Source organism: Dendrobates tinctorius, unplaced genomic scaffold (assembly GCF_039654945.1).
Source record: "Dendrobates tinctorius isolate UK_male_01 unplaced genomic scaffold, ASM3965494v1 ptg000032l, whole genome shotgun sequence".
In the NCBI taxonomy this organism is placed as follows: domain Eukaryota; kingdom Metazoa; phylum Chordata; class Amphibia; order Anura; family Dendrobatidae; genus Dendrobates; species Dendrobates tinctorius.
The window spans coordinates 15,954,369-15,970,820 of NW_027361700.1; the positions used below are offsets into that span (position 1 = coordinate 15,954,369).

At 40.6% G+C, this 16,452-nt stretch overlaps 1 protein-coding gene across 1 annotated transcript in view; it reads right to left on the reverse strand.

Moving 5' to 3' along the window:
- Window positions 1-16,452, reverse strand: part of GPR179 (G protein-coupled receptor 179) — a 37,892-nt gene that overhangs the window by 14,963 nt on the left and 6,477 nt on the right. Inside the window, exons 2-7 of the mRNA XM_073572478.1 lie at window positions 7,821-7,929; window positions 6,581-6,665; window positions 6,219-6,412; window positions 3,702-3,770; window positions 3,505-3,614; window positions 3,182-3,420 (exon numbers count right to left, since the gene is read on the reverse strand). Of these exons, the coding sequence (XP_073428579.1) occupies window positions 3,182-3,420; window positions 3,505-3,614; window positions 3,702-3,770; window positions 6,219-6,412; window positions 6,581-6,665; window positions 7,821-7,929 (806 nt within the window). The remainder of the gene's footprint in view (window positions 1-3,181; window positions 3,421-3,504; window positions 3,615-3,701; window positions 3,771-6,218; window positions 6,413-6,580; window positions 6,666-7,820; window positions 7,930-16,452) is intronic.

A 16,452-nucleotide genomic window follows, 5' to 3' on the forward strand; every position in this document is an offset into this window, starting at 1 on the left:
CTGCTTGAGTGCAAAATACCTTCAGAAAGATTTAGCAGACTCTGGAGTTGTAGTACATTGTTCTACTGTTCCAAGACACCTGCACACATATGGCCTTCATTGAAGTCATCCAAAGAAAACCTCTCCTACGCCCTCACCATAAAAATCAGCATCAGAAGTATACAAAACAACATCTAAGCAAGCCTGATGCATTTGAAAACAAGTCCCGTGGTGCTCGTATTTCCGGCTGCACGGCCTGTAGCTCCATTTAAATGCCGCTGTCAGCGTTTGACAGCGGCATTTAACTAGTTAATAACCACGGGCGGATCGCGATTCTGCCTGCGGCAATTGCGGGCACATGTCAGCTGGTCAAAACAGCTGACATGTCCTGGCTTTGGTGCGGACTCACCGCCGGAGCCCTCATCAAAGCGGGGGATACTGCCAGCTGACGTACTATCCCATGAGCCTGGCAGTAAGGGGTTAATGACCAGGCCAATTTTTACAATTCTGACAACTGTCCCTTTATGAGGTAATAACACTGGAATGCTTCCATGGATCCTGGTGATTCTGACATTGTTTTCTCGTGACATATTGTACTTCATGATAGTGGTAAAATTTCTTTAATATTTATTTGTTAGTTCGGAAGGGAAGGAGCGTTGCTTGACTTTTCAATGCAAAATTGGCTGAAATTGAGATCGGACGCCATGTCGCGTTTGGAGAGCCCCTGATGTGCCTAAACAGTGGAAACTCCCCACAAATGACATCATTTTGGAAAGTAGACCCCCTAAGGAACTTATCTAGATCCGTGATGAGCACTTTGAACCCCCAAGTGCTTCACAGAAGTTTATAATGTAGAGCCGTAAAAATATAAAAAATAATATTTTTTTCACAAAAGTGATATTTTCTCCCCCAATTTTTTTATTTTCCCAGGGGTAATAGGTGAAATTGGACCCCAAAAGCTGTTGTACAATTTGTCCAGAGTATGCGGATACCCTATATGTGGGGGTAAACCACTGTTTGGGCACATGGCAGAGCTCGGAAGAGAAGAAGCACAGTTAGACTTTTCAATGCAAAATTGGCTGGAATTGAGATTAGACGCCATGTCACATTTGGAGAGCCCCTGATGTGCCTAAACAGTGGAAACCCATTCTATCTCCAACCCTAACCCCACCTCACCCCTAACCCTAATCCCAACCCTAACCCTAACTTTAGCCCCAACCCTAACCCTAACTTTAGCCCCAACCCGAACCCACATTCCCAACCCTAACCTTAACCCTAAAGAGAACATGGAAATGAATAAATTTTTTTATTTTATTATTTTTCCCTAACTAAGGGGGTGATAAAGGGGGTTTGATTTACTATTTATAGCAGGTTTTTATGTTTGGCAGCTGTCACACTCTGAAAGATGCTTTTTATTGAAAAAAAAAAAGTTTTTGCATCACCACATTTTGAGAGCTATCATTTTTCCATATTTTGGCCCACAGAGTCATGTGAGGTCTTTTTTTTTTTGCGGGACGAGTTGACCTTTATATTGGTACCATTTTCAGGCATATGACATTTTTTGATAGCTTTTATTCCGATTTTTGGGAGGCAGAATGAGCAAAAAACAGCAATTCATGAATTTCTTTTGGGGGGGCGTGTGCGGTAAAATTGATAAAGCAGTTTATTTTTCGGGTCAGTACGATGACAGCGATACCTCATTTATATCATTTTTTAATGTTTTGGCATTGCAGCCAGGCGTGGGAGCGCCGCTGTATAGCACCACAACAACAGCCGTCTTTCTTGGGCTATTTTCTTGGGAGTTCTATTCTTCTTTATTCAAAGATCCGAATTTCAATTCAGCGATAAGAGTGATAAAGGCTCGGACTGAGCCGAAACGTCGTATTAATTATATCGCTTTTACTTCATGCTATATATTCTTGTTTGGCTCTCACATGTTTTGTACATAATAAAATGAGCACTTGTTTGCATAAAACCCCTCTGAGTGTGAGGTGAATTAGATTATTATTGGTAATAGGACCTACTGGTCCATTACACCTGCACCTCGCTACTGGACTTGAGTGCACGCTAACCTCCTGGTTACTTTTCTAGTACTGCACTATTAACAAATCTTGGCATATGCACACATCCTGCAGAAGTTGCTTAATATTGTTGGAAGGGATAAAAATTGAAGTGTGGAAAGTTTGGTGCCTAAAAACTTCCAGTTTTCAATTTTGTCTGTCAATCCTGCTTTGGTGTTGTGTTGCAGCCAATGGCACAGGGAACATTTCACGGGCAGAGGGAAGAATGGATTCAATGAAATTTTAACAAACTCTTGATGAAAACATAACATATCTGTAACAAAGTAGAAGTTAAACAAAGGATGGCTTCTACACATTGGATAATGATCCTAAACACATGTCAAAATCCACAATAGACTACCTCAAAAAGGCGCAAGATGAAGGTTTTAGACTATGTATTCACATATTGCGCTTTTGTTGCATTTTTTAATGTACCGTAAAGTTTAAGCTGCATTTTATAGTATCAGCAAAGTCTATGAGATTTCAGAAAATTCATGCACACAAATTGTTTGTTCCTGACTGATTTTGAAAACTGCTGCGCTTAAAAAAGCGCAGCAAAACATGCTTTTTGTAAGCAGCTTCGTTACTGCCAAGAGAGCACGTTTTGCCTGCAGAAAAAAAAACGGAGCAAAAATGCAACGTGTGAACATAGCCTTACAATGGCCCTCATAGTCCCCTGATCTTAACATCATTGAAAATCTGTGGCCCAGGAATCTCACAGAACTGGAAGAATGGATGAAATCCCTCAATCAAGAATTGAAAGATTCTTGGCTGGCTACAAAAAGTGTTTACAAGTTGTGATACTTTCAAAAGGGGTGATACTAGGTACTAATTATGCTGGGTACTCAAATGTCTGCATTGATCCTTTTTCCTTTTTGTAATTTTTTAAATGTAAAAAATGACAATACAACTTTTTTTTCCCTAAAATACAAAGGAAATGCGTCATCTTTGACTTTAGGCCTTTTAAAGATCATTTCATCTACAACTTTCTTAACTGTTCACAATAACAGTAATTATGACCAGGGGTGGCCAAACTTTTACATGCCACTGTATCTCTTGGCCACATTGTGTAATCTGTTAAAATTTGATTTCTCTCTTATTGCAATATAAAGTTAAAATCTGACGCAACATAGAGGACTTACCCAAAGACATCATGTAGTCCCAGCGATCGTAATCACATGTGTAAAAGATTAGCCCTTCTTGTGTTTGTGTTCGGATGACCACTGGAACCCCTCTTTGTAAATTCTCCAGCGTCCCTACAGTCCATCCCACGAGGAACCAGAGACAAACCGCCAAGATGATACATAACATACGTAATAATCGCACACTAGTCATGTACGGTACGCGCTGGGCAGTCCGCGATAGGAAAACTTTCATAACCCTAATGTGAGGTATTATACATTAAAAAATATTAGTTCATGAAACCGTTCATGTCTAACTAGACCCATAACATCTACAATCTTACCTGTACAATTTAAGAACAATGGTCCCATAGACAATACAGAATCCAAGTAAACGGACCCAGCGAAGAGCCATGCAACGGAACACACCGGGTTTAAAATACACAATAAATACCTGTAATCCAAAAGTGGTTTTAGTAAAAAAAAAATGAGAGCTCTTCCTCATGTTATTATTTGTGTTGAACACATTTTTGTAACTCACTGGAAAGTAGAGCAGCAGTGACCCAAAAAGTATCGTCTCTAGGAGGAGAAGACCTGAGGCTCGAATTCTCTATATGGGAAGAGACAAGGTGCAGGTGTTATTTCTCAGGAAGAAGATGTCTTAAGACATGGATAAGCAACCTTTTGGCAATCCAGATGTTCCTGTTCCTAACAACATTGTACATATGACGGTCCATACACCAAAATCAAATCACCTTCAGTATTAATTATAATCAAAATGTAGCTGTCCACACTGACTGGTAAGGGTATGCTATGAAAACAGAAACATTGTGCATTTCATCCATGTTTAATACTTAAACAGCATTGTAATATTTATCAACGAGATTAGGACTAAGCATGCTAAGCAACCAGTAGAGATCTTGGAGGACCAGTCAGCAGTCCTAACTTTTGTATTTAATGTAATACAGAAAAAGCACAAAATAAGAATCCCAGCAATTTTTACCTTTAAGCGAACCTATCAGCAGCATTTTGCTCAGTAAATTACAGGCATTGTCATGTTGCCACTGTTATACTGAATACAATGATACCTGTGGTGAAGAATTCCGTCTTGTGGTTCTTGTATAATCAGCGTTAGAAGTTTTCAGCTAAAGAGATGCCCATGCTCCAGGCCGGGACTGTAGGCAGAGTCTTATCTTCCTGCACTAAGCAGAGAAACCAAGGAAAGACCTGCCCACAGGTCTCCCCGAAGCACAAACAGTCTGTCTCTCTTTGTCTTTATGATGAGGGACATGTTTGTGCTTCCGAGTGGCCGGTGGTCAGGTCTTTCCTTAGTTTCTCTGGCTTAGAGCAGGAAAATAAGACATGTTCCTGACTCGCTACTTCTTCTCTTCTATACCTAGGAATCAAAGACATTGAGCCCGATTCATCAGAGTTTGGCCTAAATTTTGTGACTTTTGGCGGTTTCACGCCAGTTTCTCCCAGCTCTACCAAAATGTGCAGAGCTGGCATGGGATTCCACAGCTCATCTACAAGCGGTGGTTTTCTGTGCACAGTCTTTGACTGGAGTGGGAGTACTGGAATGGCACATGGAGCGCACACCACTTGTCAGACTCTCTAGATTAATGAAGAGACATGCACTTCTTCATGAATCAGTAGCATCTGACTACAGCACGCCTTATCAAGATTGGTGTGAATAACGCCAGTCCTGATGACTCAGGCCCATTGAGCATGTGCCAATTCAAAAGAGAAGAAAGAAGAGAAGATATAGGGCCTTATACATCAAGACTGACATATGTCATGCTAGTCTTGATAATGGGATGTGGTAGAGCCAGAAGTTCTCAATTCATGAAGATGTGAACACCTCTTTATGAATCTGGAGCATCTGACTAGTGGCATGCACCAGAAATCTTACTCTGGCCAGATACTGGAGTGAGGTTTATTGTGTAAGGAACGCCACAGCTCATCATGAATTAGACAAGCTCCTGTCCTGACCCAGATCTGCCCCTATAGTCAGAGCTAAGAGAATCTCTGAGCTGCCCCTAAATTTTATGACTTTTCAAAGATTTAACATCAGATTTCTGGCATGGCAGGTTTGATGAAGCGGGGTCACAGTGCGCTGGGAGGAGGCTAGTCACACCCAGGGCATGACTACAGTGTGTATAGGTTTCTTTGCATAATCTGAGAATTGTATTAAAAGTTTATTCTTCTGATAATAATAGTTATTGTCTCAGGTCAGGTATCGGGGACACTATTAGGAAGCTAGATTCACGTTCTGAATTGGTTTCTGAGGCTTCAGACAAGACCCCTTAAAAACCTGCTTGCCATGTGACATAACAGTGTATTGCAGTTAGCACAGGCCTCCGTACTATTGCAGTGACAGATTGCACCCGCGCCTTTACTTGTGGGTGCCAACTGCATTATACAGCTTACAACCTACTCAAATGGTAGTGATTGCATATAACTCCCAATTCTAGCTGTTTAACCCCTTCCATGATGTGCTCAATTCGGACCGTGACATCTAAGTTTCTAGACTGCTACATTAAAGGAAAAAAAATGTCATGTTTGTGTCATTAAATATTAAACTGGGCTGCAACCTTAAAGGGAACCTATCAGATTCCCTGACTGTACTCAACCACTATAGCAGAACTGGTGCAGTTCTTTATTCCAATAAGTTTTCCAGGGTGTCAGACGTAAATCCAACGGAGCCACGGACATGAATGTAAAACAAAATGTGAACCCAGCCTAAGGTGTTAAATGGATCTATGAAACATTCTCAGATGGTTTATTAAAGGGAACCTGTCAACTGATTCATAGGCAGGTCACTGTAGGGTTTCAGAGAAATGCATAATTGAAAGTGCGTTCGCTAGCAAGGTGACTAGTCCATGAAGCAGGTCCCCACCCTCCAGCTAGACAGATCTCTCCCTATACGTGAGGCCACATTTTCATCTCTGAAACAACGAAGCAAGCTAGTCTCTGGTTCATGCTGCCTGTGGTTCAGGTAGCATGAATCAGCTATCCGTTTCCCTTTAAAACAGCAAAACCTAGTGCTCATACTCACTTTGCTCTCTCGGAAATTGTAGGACACCAGCATACTAAAGAAGACTGCCAACATCCCGGCACCTTGCAATGACAACACTGTAACACGCAAAGCCCAATCTTCTTTCACTATGCAAGGTGTGTTATCTACACAAGTGGCGCAGCCTTTACTACAAGGTAGACAGGATGTGGCACCGAAGTAAGAGTTGTCTGGACCTGCAGGGTAGATATATGTTTTCTTAAATAAAATAACTAAATATTATATATATATATAACACAAAAAACACAAACATTATATTACGAGATAGCTATAATTCTTATGATTCTACACTGAAGACTACACATCCATGTACGCATAGATATTTGCACACAGTTTTACATTACCCTCAGGCTGTCTCCTGTAATAGCCAGGCTGACACACGCATCGGTACCTGCCCAAGATGGAGCCGTCTCTTTCATCCGATACGCACTAAGGGAGAAGATACACAGCTCAGAACAAGCAAGCTATATAAGATTATTCATCCCATACTAGCAATATTAGTAATCAATTCATTAACAGCCAAGAAGAAATAATTTCTTGTCTCTATTTCAATACCTAAGGGAATCTCAAAAATATATTCATTTATGAAAGTTATTAAGAATAAGACAAACAAGATTGATTTCCCCCAAAATAGTGCCACGCCAACGCACAGGTTGTGTGTGGTATTGCCACTTGAGCCCATTATACAATCCGGAAGGCTTTGTGGGCCTATTATGCTATATGAAAGGCTATGTGAGGGCCATTATACTGTTTGGAGCACTATATGGGGATCTTTATACTGTTTGGTGGGCTATGTGGGGGACCATTGTATTGTTTGAAGGGCTATGTGTGAGCCATTATATTTTTGGAGGGCTATATGAGGGCAATTATACTGCTGGTAGGGCTATGTGGGGGCCATTATACTGTTTGGAGGGCTACATAGGGGGCCATTATACTGTTTGGAGGGTTATGTGGGGGGACATTATACTACATGTGAGCAATTACACAGTGTGGAGTTTTGTGTGGTGTCCATCATACTTTGTGGAAAGTTGGGCCATTACGCTGTTTGGAGGGCTGTGTGGGGGCCATTATACTGTGTGCAGAGTTGTGGGGGCCAGTATACTGTGTGGAGCGTTGTGTGGGGGCATCATATTGTGTTGGTTTCACCATATTTTGCCAGGGAGGGAATGGGGGCTACAGTAGGGTCAGTGGAAGGTATAGTGGAAGGTACTGTGGGCACTTTTGTTGGCATTATACATTATGGGGGCAATGAAAGGGGAATCTAGGGGCTTCAATAGGAGGAAAATTACTTTGTAAGGGCTGCAAAGTTGTGAGATATGCTCATCTGCAAACCAAATATTTTTTTTTTTGTAGATGAATCTAAATATAATTACTACTATGGGGCCTCATGATTTCTGAAGGAAAAAAAAAAAAAAGATACCTGAAAAACGACATTCAGCCTATGGACAAATGTGGGAAATAGGATTTTTAATCCTGTAAAACTCTAAAACGCTATCAACATTTCCCCCTCTCATATCAAAATTCATAATTCTAGTAGTACTGTCTCCAAGTAATTTATATCTCCATTTTGGTAGACATTATTACCTGTGTACTGTTCTCATCACAACTGTGAGTGTTGGCAAACCAGCCGGAGCCTTGGGAGCATTGGTCTATCCCCAGACTCAGCAACCGCACATCTACATGTAATGTTCCCCTGAATGGAACAAAGGGAGAAATGTTTATGTAAATGAATCGCTTTAATCACAAAGTTACTGATTATATATACAGTTCTGTAGCTATATTTTAAATAAAAAGTGGAGTAATTTAGGAAATATTGAGCTTCCACTGGCTGCTCCATCGTCTGTGCGGGACTCGGAGATATTTATGTCAGCGTTCTACCGGTCACAGGACCACTGTGGCAACAGTCACTAAAGCTGATTAGCTCAGGAGAAAAACATCCAATGATGTGCGGCTCAAGTAATCTGACCGCTGACCCCTCCTACGAGCCATGGTGGTCTTGTGACTTGTTGAACTACACATTCATCGCTTCTGGTGTTGGCGCAAATTATGGAGCGGCCTGTAATGGATTCAGGAGGGTGGCAGCAGAGAGTGGGATTTATTTTGTTCCTTTTTCAGAATCCATCCCCCAACTAATGAGCACCTCTTGCCTGGACAACACCTTTAAAGCACACCTGTTATTTCAGGTATGTTTTCTGAATAAACTGCAATGTGTGTACATGAGGGATGACACTATGTCTGACTATTATTTCAGTTGCATTCCACATTTTTCACCAGTTCTAACCTTTACAGGCTCTATCTCAAATTTCAGTTGTCTCTGACCTAGTGGGTAGACACTAGCTGCTATGATGTCTCCTATACAGAGAACAGAGAGAGAGAGATCCCTTGCTCTTCTTTCTGTATATCACACAAACAGAAGTACTAGCCAGGAATATATTATATAACAGCACTGAGCTTTGCGGCTGTGAATTCAGCACTGAAGTGAAATAGAATCATAGAATGGTAGAGTTGGAAGGGACCTCCTGGGCCATCTGGTCCAACCCCCTGCTCAAAGCAGGATTTGCTAAATCATCCCAGACAGATGTCTGTCCAGCCTCTGTTTGAAGACTTCTATTGAAGTAGAACTCACCACCTCTCGTGGCAGCCTGTTCCACTCATTGATCACTCTAACTGTCAAAAAGTTTTTTCTAATATCTAATCTGTGTCTCCTCCCATTCAGTTTCATCCCATTGCTTCTAGTCTTTCCTTGCGCAAATGAGAATAAAGATGATCCTCCTTTGCTGAAAGCTATAGTATGATCTACCTGTATCTGCCTGGTCTTTCACTGTGCTGAGTGCTCCTAATCTCCCTCCCCCATCCTCTATATAGACTAAAATAGTCAGTGTAACATTAAATTTCAATGTGCTGGCTTTTAATCTTATTTTGGCCCAGACAGATCAGTACTGTTTTTCAGAGTGGATGTTGAGTTCAAGGGACAAAGGGGAGAAGAAGTGGCTCCTATTTGGAGAATGATGCAGATTTCACTAATAAAATACATTTAAAAGTTCCTCTTGTTCTATTGCTTTATGCTAAAGGGAACATGTATGCTATTTACCTGCATATAGGGCTAATCTGTAGATAAATAGCATTACAAAGGTACCTGACTGCCACAATGAAAATGTGGCTACCATGTGAAAATGAGCTTAATTTCTCTGGGAAACTGCCAACTTTCAGTCATATTGGCGGTGCACAGAATGACTACGGTCACCGCTCACAACACCACACTATATTGTGAGTGGCAGCTGTTAGCACGCACTGGCACACTTTTTTAACAGCTCACTCTGCATAGACGCACTACACATCTCACTGTCAATCAATGCAATGTGCTTACAACTGTCTCTCAAAGTACAGGGTGGGCCATTTATATAGCTACACATAAATAAAATGGGAATGGTTGGTGATATCAACTTCCTGTTTGTGGCACATTAGTATATGGGAGGGGGAAAACTTTACAAGATGGGTGGTGACCATGGCAGCCATTTTGAAGTCGGCCATTTTGGATCCAACTTTATTTTTTCCAGTGGGAAGAGGGTCATGTAACACATCACTTATTGAGAATTTCACAAGACAAACAATGGTGTGCTTGGTTTTAACGTAACTTTATTCTTTCATGAGTTATTTACAATTTTCTCTTTGTTTACAGCCGTTGACATGTCGCAGAGATTAACACATGAGGAGCGGATAGAAATTGTGCTGATGTCTGGTGAATGTAGTAACTGGGTCATTGCAGCAGATTTCAATGCAAGACACAATACACAAGAAAACTGTCACCATTCCCATTTTATTTAGGTGTATCCAAATAAATGGCCCACCCAAAACAGTTTGCCTCATCACTGAACATAATGTTCTGTGTAAACTAAGGGTCCTGTTCCAATTTTTGTTTTGCCCATTCTGCAAATTCAGTGCGCCGATCTGGCATCAGTCAAACATCCCTTCAGCGGATATTAGCTACTCACAAGTGGCACCCTTACAAAATCCAGCTGCTGCAGCGTCTCAACGAGGATGACCCTGAGCTGAGCGCTGAATTTGCAGAATGGGCAAAACAAATATTGGAATAGGACCCTCAGTTTACACAGACATTATGTTCAGTGATGAGGCAAATGTTTTTGGGTGGGCCATTTATATGGATGCACCTAAATAAAATGGGAATGGTGACAGTTTTCTTGCGTAGGGTGTCTTGCATTGAAATCTGCTTCAAGGACCCGGGTACTGCGTTCACCAGATATCAACACAATTTCTATCTGCTCCTCACATGTTAACCTCTGGGACATGTCAATGGCTGTAAACAAAGAGAAACTTGTAAATAACTCATGAAAGAATAAAGTTACGTTAAAACCAAGCACACCATTGTTTTTATTGTGAAATTCTCAATAAGTGATGTGTCACATGACCCTCTTTTCTTTGAAAAAAATAAAGTTGTATCCAAAATGGCCAACTTCAAAATGGCCACCATGGTCACCACCCATCTTGAAAAGTTTTCCGCCTCCCATATACTAATGTGCCACAAACAGGAAGTTGATATCACCAAACATTCCCATTTTATTTAGGTGAAGCCATATAAATAGCCCACCCTGTATAGTGAGCAGTGTTGTGAACTGTGACTATAGTCGCTCCCTACAAAACCCCTAAGGCCTCTTTCACACTTCAGTTTTTTGCATCAGTCAAAATCCGCCAAAAGGATGGATGGCGGATCCGTTTTAGTACGGATGACAACGGATGCCACCTGTCCGTTTTTATGACGGATCCGACAAATGAAGAATTTTAAAGGAGTCGCAGCCTGGAAAAGGAGAGAGAGAGAGAGAGAGAATTTTTTTTTTTTTGTCCGGCACCCAGAAAGAATTTTGGGTTAAATGAGTGTCTGGAGGATCCGCCAGAGAAAAAAACGTTGCAAGCTCCGTTTTGCAATCTTTGAGGATGGTGACGGACTTCCATCAATGGAAGTCAATGGGGAAAAAACCGGATCCTCAAAAGAAAATTGAGGATCCGTTTTTTTCAAAACCTGGCGGATTGTGACTGATTGTAAAAAACTGAAGTGTGAAAGAGGCCTAAGACTGAAAGCTGGCAGCTACCAGGTGGAAATAAGTTCATCTTGTCGCAGTAGTCACACTGTTAGAAAAGCAGCTGGGCAGCATTTTAACACAATTTTTGTGCAGATTATTCATATATCTGCAGGCAAACAGCATTTTCCGAGATGATAGGTTCCTTTTAAGCTCCTTGAAATGACCTTGTCTATTTAAGCTGGCAATATACTGTATATGAGTGAGTGTCTGCCAAAACATATAAATGCAAGCATTCACTCCACTATTAGCAATTCATGATCCATAATCTTTTGTGCAAACAACCACCTAACATTAGAGTTGTGTTGTTTTGGACAAAAAATGCTAAAATTTTTTGTGCCTGCGGAATTGTAAAACAGTTCTGATCTATAATATACGATAGGCTGTAACTCTGCATTAATACTACAGACACTGTACATTTTCTTATAACTGTCAGAAGCAAAGGGTTAATATAGCATAGGAGAAGTTCAATGATGGTCTTTCCAGAGTATAGGCAATTCATCTTTGATGATGAGGGAGTATACCACTTTCAGTACTGTAGCCAATTGGCTACAGAGACTAAAGGCCCTGTCTCACATAGCGAGATCGTTAGCAAGATCCCTGAAGCGACACCAATTTTGTGACTCAACAGCGACCTCGCTACATGTGACACAAAGCGGCAACCAGGCCGCTGCTGTGATATCGCTGATCATGCTCGAATGTCCTGGGCCATTTTTTGATTGCTGGTGTCCCGCTGGCCAGCGCGCATCGCTGTGTTTGACGCCGACGAGCGACCTTGTTAGCGACTCAGAAATCATGGACGCAGGCGGGAGTCGTCAGAATCGCTGCTGTGTGACAAGGTCCCAACTACCGCCGAGGTCGTTATATGGATCGCTGGATCATTGCTGCGTCATTTGGTAAATCTGCCTGTTTGACAGCTTACTAGTGACCATTTAGCGACGCACCAGCAATCCTTACATGTCGTATCGTTGTCGGGATCACTGGTGCGTCACTAAGTGTAACGGGACCCTAAGACATCAGTGTTTAAGTCTCGAAGAACTCTTTTAAAGGGAATCTTTCAGTAAGATCTATCCTCTTAAGCCTGGTCATGAAAGTCATAGGAAGCTGAATAAAATTATACCCGAGATCTGATGTCTTATGCCAATTAAACCCATGTTTTTCTTAAATGTAAATGAGCTGTTTAGAACTATGGGCCGGACACTGATCTGCATGAGAATCTGCCCCCAGAGCTTATTTTTAATTAAAAGGGGCATTTCCAGTGTGAGACACATAACTAACACATAACAGTAGAACTGAACCTTGTCTCCTTACAAACACGTTTGCTGCAGCTCTCACAGCTCTGCTGTATTGTAACACTAGCTGCCTGTGAGATGGAAAGTGAAGTACTCATAGGAATCTGCAGATTTGTCAGGTATCATCACACACAGTTCTGCAGTGAGAACAGGGGAGCAGAGAGCGGCTATTACACATCACACTGGTAACACTCCCTTTCATTTAAAATAAGCTCTGGCAGATTCTCATGTAGATCATTGTCCGGCCCATAGTCCTAAATAGTTCATTTACATATAAGAAAAATGTGGATTTCTCTGGCATAAGACATTAGATGGCAGATATCAAGGTATCATTTTATTTAGCTTCCTGTGACCTACAGTGCCTTGAAAAAGTATTCATACCATGTGAACGACTCCACATTTTTTCACTTTACACCAACAAACTTAAATGTATTTTATTGGTATTTCAGTTGATATATCAACAGAAGGTAACAAGTATTTGTGAAGAATAATGGAAATGATACATGGTTTTCTAAATATTTTAAAAATATAACTCTTAAAAGTGTGACATGCTTTTGTATTCGTCCGCCTAAGTCAATACTTTGCAGGACCATCTGTTGCTGAATTACTGCTCTAAATCATTTGGGGAATGTCTCTACCAGCTTTGTACATCTAGAGGCTGAAATTTTTCCCATTCTTATTTGCAAACTAGCTCTAGCTCACTGACATTGGATGGAGGAACCTGTGAACAGCAATTTTCAAATCTTTCCACAGATTCTCAATGGGATTTAGGTCTGGATTTTGACTGGGCCAATCACACATATGAATATGCTTTGATCTAAACCATTCCATTGTACCTCTGGTAGTATATTTAGGGTCGATGACCTGCTGAAGGTGAACCTATGCCCCCCATCTCATGACATTTATCGCTGCTGACAGGTTTTCTTCCAAGATTGCCCAGTATTTAGCTCCATCCAGCTTCCCATCAGCTCTGTCCAGCTTCCCTGTGCCCGCTGAAGAAAATCATCCCCACAGCATGAAGCTGCGCTCACCATGTTTTACAGTGGTGATGGTGTTTTCAGAATGATATGCAGTGTTAGTTTTCAGCCACGCATAGCATTTTGAATTCAACCTAAAAAGTTTTATTTTGGTCTCATCTGAACAGAGCACCATCTTCCCCATGCTAGCTGTGTCAAATGCATGACTTTTTGTGAACTTCAAGTGGGATTTCTTATGACTTGCTTTCAAAAATGTCTTTCTTCTTGCCACTCTTCAATAAAGGACAGATTTCTGGAGTATACAGCTAATATTGTCCTGTAGACAGATTCTCCCACCTGAGCTGTGGATCTCTGCTGCTCCTCCAGAGTTACCATGGACCTCTTGGCTGCTTCTCTAATTAGTATTCTCCTTGCTTGGGATGTCAGTTTAGCTGGACAGCAATGTTTTGTTACATTTGCAGTTGTGCCATACTGCTTCCATTTTTGCATGATGGATTTAACAGTGCTCTGTGAGATGTTCAGAGCTTGTGGTATTTTTCATAACCTAACCCTGCTTTACTTTTCTCCACAACTTTATCCCTGACCTGTCTGGTGTGTTCCTTGGATTTCATGACACTGTTTGATTCCTAATGTTCCCAAACAGACCTATGAGGCCTTCACAGAACAGCTGTAGTTTTTCTGAAAATACATTACACAAAGGTGGACACAATTTACTAATTACGTGACTTCTGGAGGCAACTGGTCGCTTAGGATTTTATTTAGGGCTATCAGACTACTGGGGACTGAATACAAATGCAAGACACCATTTTCTGATTTATATTTTTAAAATACTTAGAAAATCATGTATTATTTCCAATACTCTTCACAAAATGCTTACTACTTTGTGTTGGTATATCACATAAAATCCAAATAAAATACAAGTAGGTTTGTTGGTTTAATGTGAAAAAAATGTGGAAAAGATCAAAGAGTATGAATACCTTTTCAAGGCTTTGTACATGTTCATATAGACGGCTTAGGAGGGTTAACTTTAAAGACAGATTCTGATAATCTGTCTCCTTAGATGGGTTTACATATACAGTATTTCGATGTCCTCTAAAACTGGAGAACTTTTTCCAATACTTTTCACTGTGCAGTATGTTATTCCTCCTGAATATTTATTTGTACATTTGGACCTCTTTTTTTTTCCTTGTCAAAAGGGCTAGTCCCTTCACTTTCAGCACTAATTGTGGCGTCCCCCGAGGAAGTGGTATCTACACCGCGAAACGTACATTGGGGTTCTCTGACTGGCGATCCATACATGACATAATGGGTATGTTTCTAAATACTTGTTTACGTGGGTTTGGTGCAATATACTTTAGCATGTAATTTCATTGGTTCCCATATTTTTGGCACTTTGTGGCTTTTTGCTGTACTTTTTGACCCAGTGGTGGTGCCTGCAGCTGCAGTTGACGCGATCACTGACTAATATTGCCAGATATTGCGACTGAATATAATTATACCGCGCCGGCTGTGACTGCGTCCCCCACTGCTGTGTCAACAGCTTACAACCTAGGGCATAGTGCAATATAGTCATTCATTTACTATTTACTTTCTTTTGTATATTTGTACAACTTATTGGGACCTTTGAATATGACCATTGTTTATTTCCACTTCATGTGTGATAGGCACATAACATTACTTACCCCTCTCAATGTCGTTCACCTTGGCCTTTTATTAATATCGCTGGTCTGCTCTTTTTTACAGTTTCAGGCTAAATAATCCATTTGACCATTTGATATATTAGTACAAATGTCCCGTTTCTCATGATGTGTCTTGAATTGTATTAATAAAATCACACGCATGAATATAGTTTGGGAATCCATGCAAAGAGAAAAGGTCGCACTCATCGAGATGGAAGTTTCACTGATTTATTGACATATCATAAACATGTCAAGTCGGGGGAGTGACATAAGGAGTGTAAGAAAGGCTGACAACGGCCGTTTCGCGCTGCTCGAGCGCTTCAAAGGGTCAAACAGTGGGGGAAAGTGCCGGGTTCATATGCAAATCACATCACTCCGTACCTCCTCCCTCCACAGCTGCTGTCTAAATGACATTGGTGAATTAAAAACATGCTGAGATGCATTACAACATACAAAAGCATAAATACAACTTACTGCACAAGCAGAAAAAATGGTTACATCGAGAGATAAATTACAATGCATATTCATATATCGAAGACTACTGTTATTTTCATATGTCGAAAACTACTATTTTTTTCTTTTCTTTTTTCTTATGGAAAACATCTACAATCATATGTATTCAGAGACCAAACTGTCTCACTATTATTATAATGAACTACTAATATACTCACAGAAAAAAAAAAAAAAAAAATTTCAAAAAAATTCTCCCCAAAAAATTTTTTTCAAAAAAAATTTTTTTTAAATAAAAAATACAAATTGTGTGCAACTTAATATCTGTTTTTTCATAAACGACTATGTACATGCATAGCTGTGTCTTATTATGGATAAACACAAAAATGGACTATCAATGACAAATCTCAATCCTAGCGGACAGAAACCGCTGCACTGAAAACGCACAATGTATATGTGCACGTATACTAAACAAACAAAAAACAAGTCACTAAACGATTCAAGTGTTACGGGAAAGAAAACCCACCAAATTCAAAAAGATGTCTTTGCCTCAAATATGTGAAAGTTCATCAAACTGCAATAAGAGACTCCAGAAAAAAGGTAACAGCCAGAAAAGCCACATATATACACTCACTGGCCACTTTATTAGGTACACCTGTCCAACTGTGTGTTAAGACTTAATTTCTAATCAGCCAATCACATGGCGGCAACTCAGTGCATTTAGG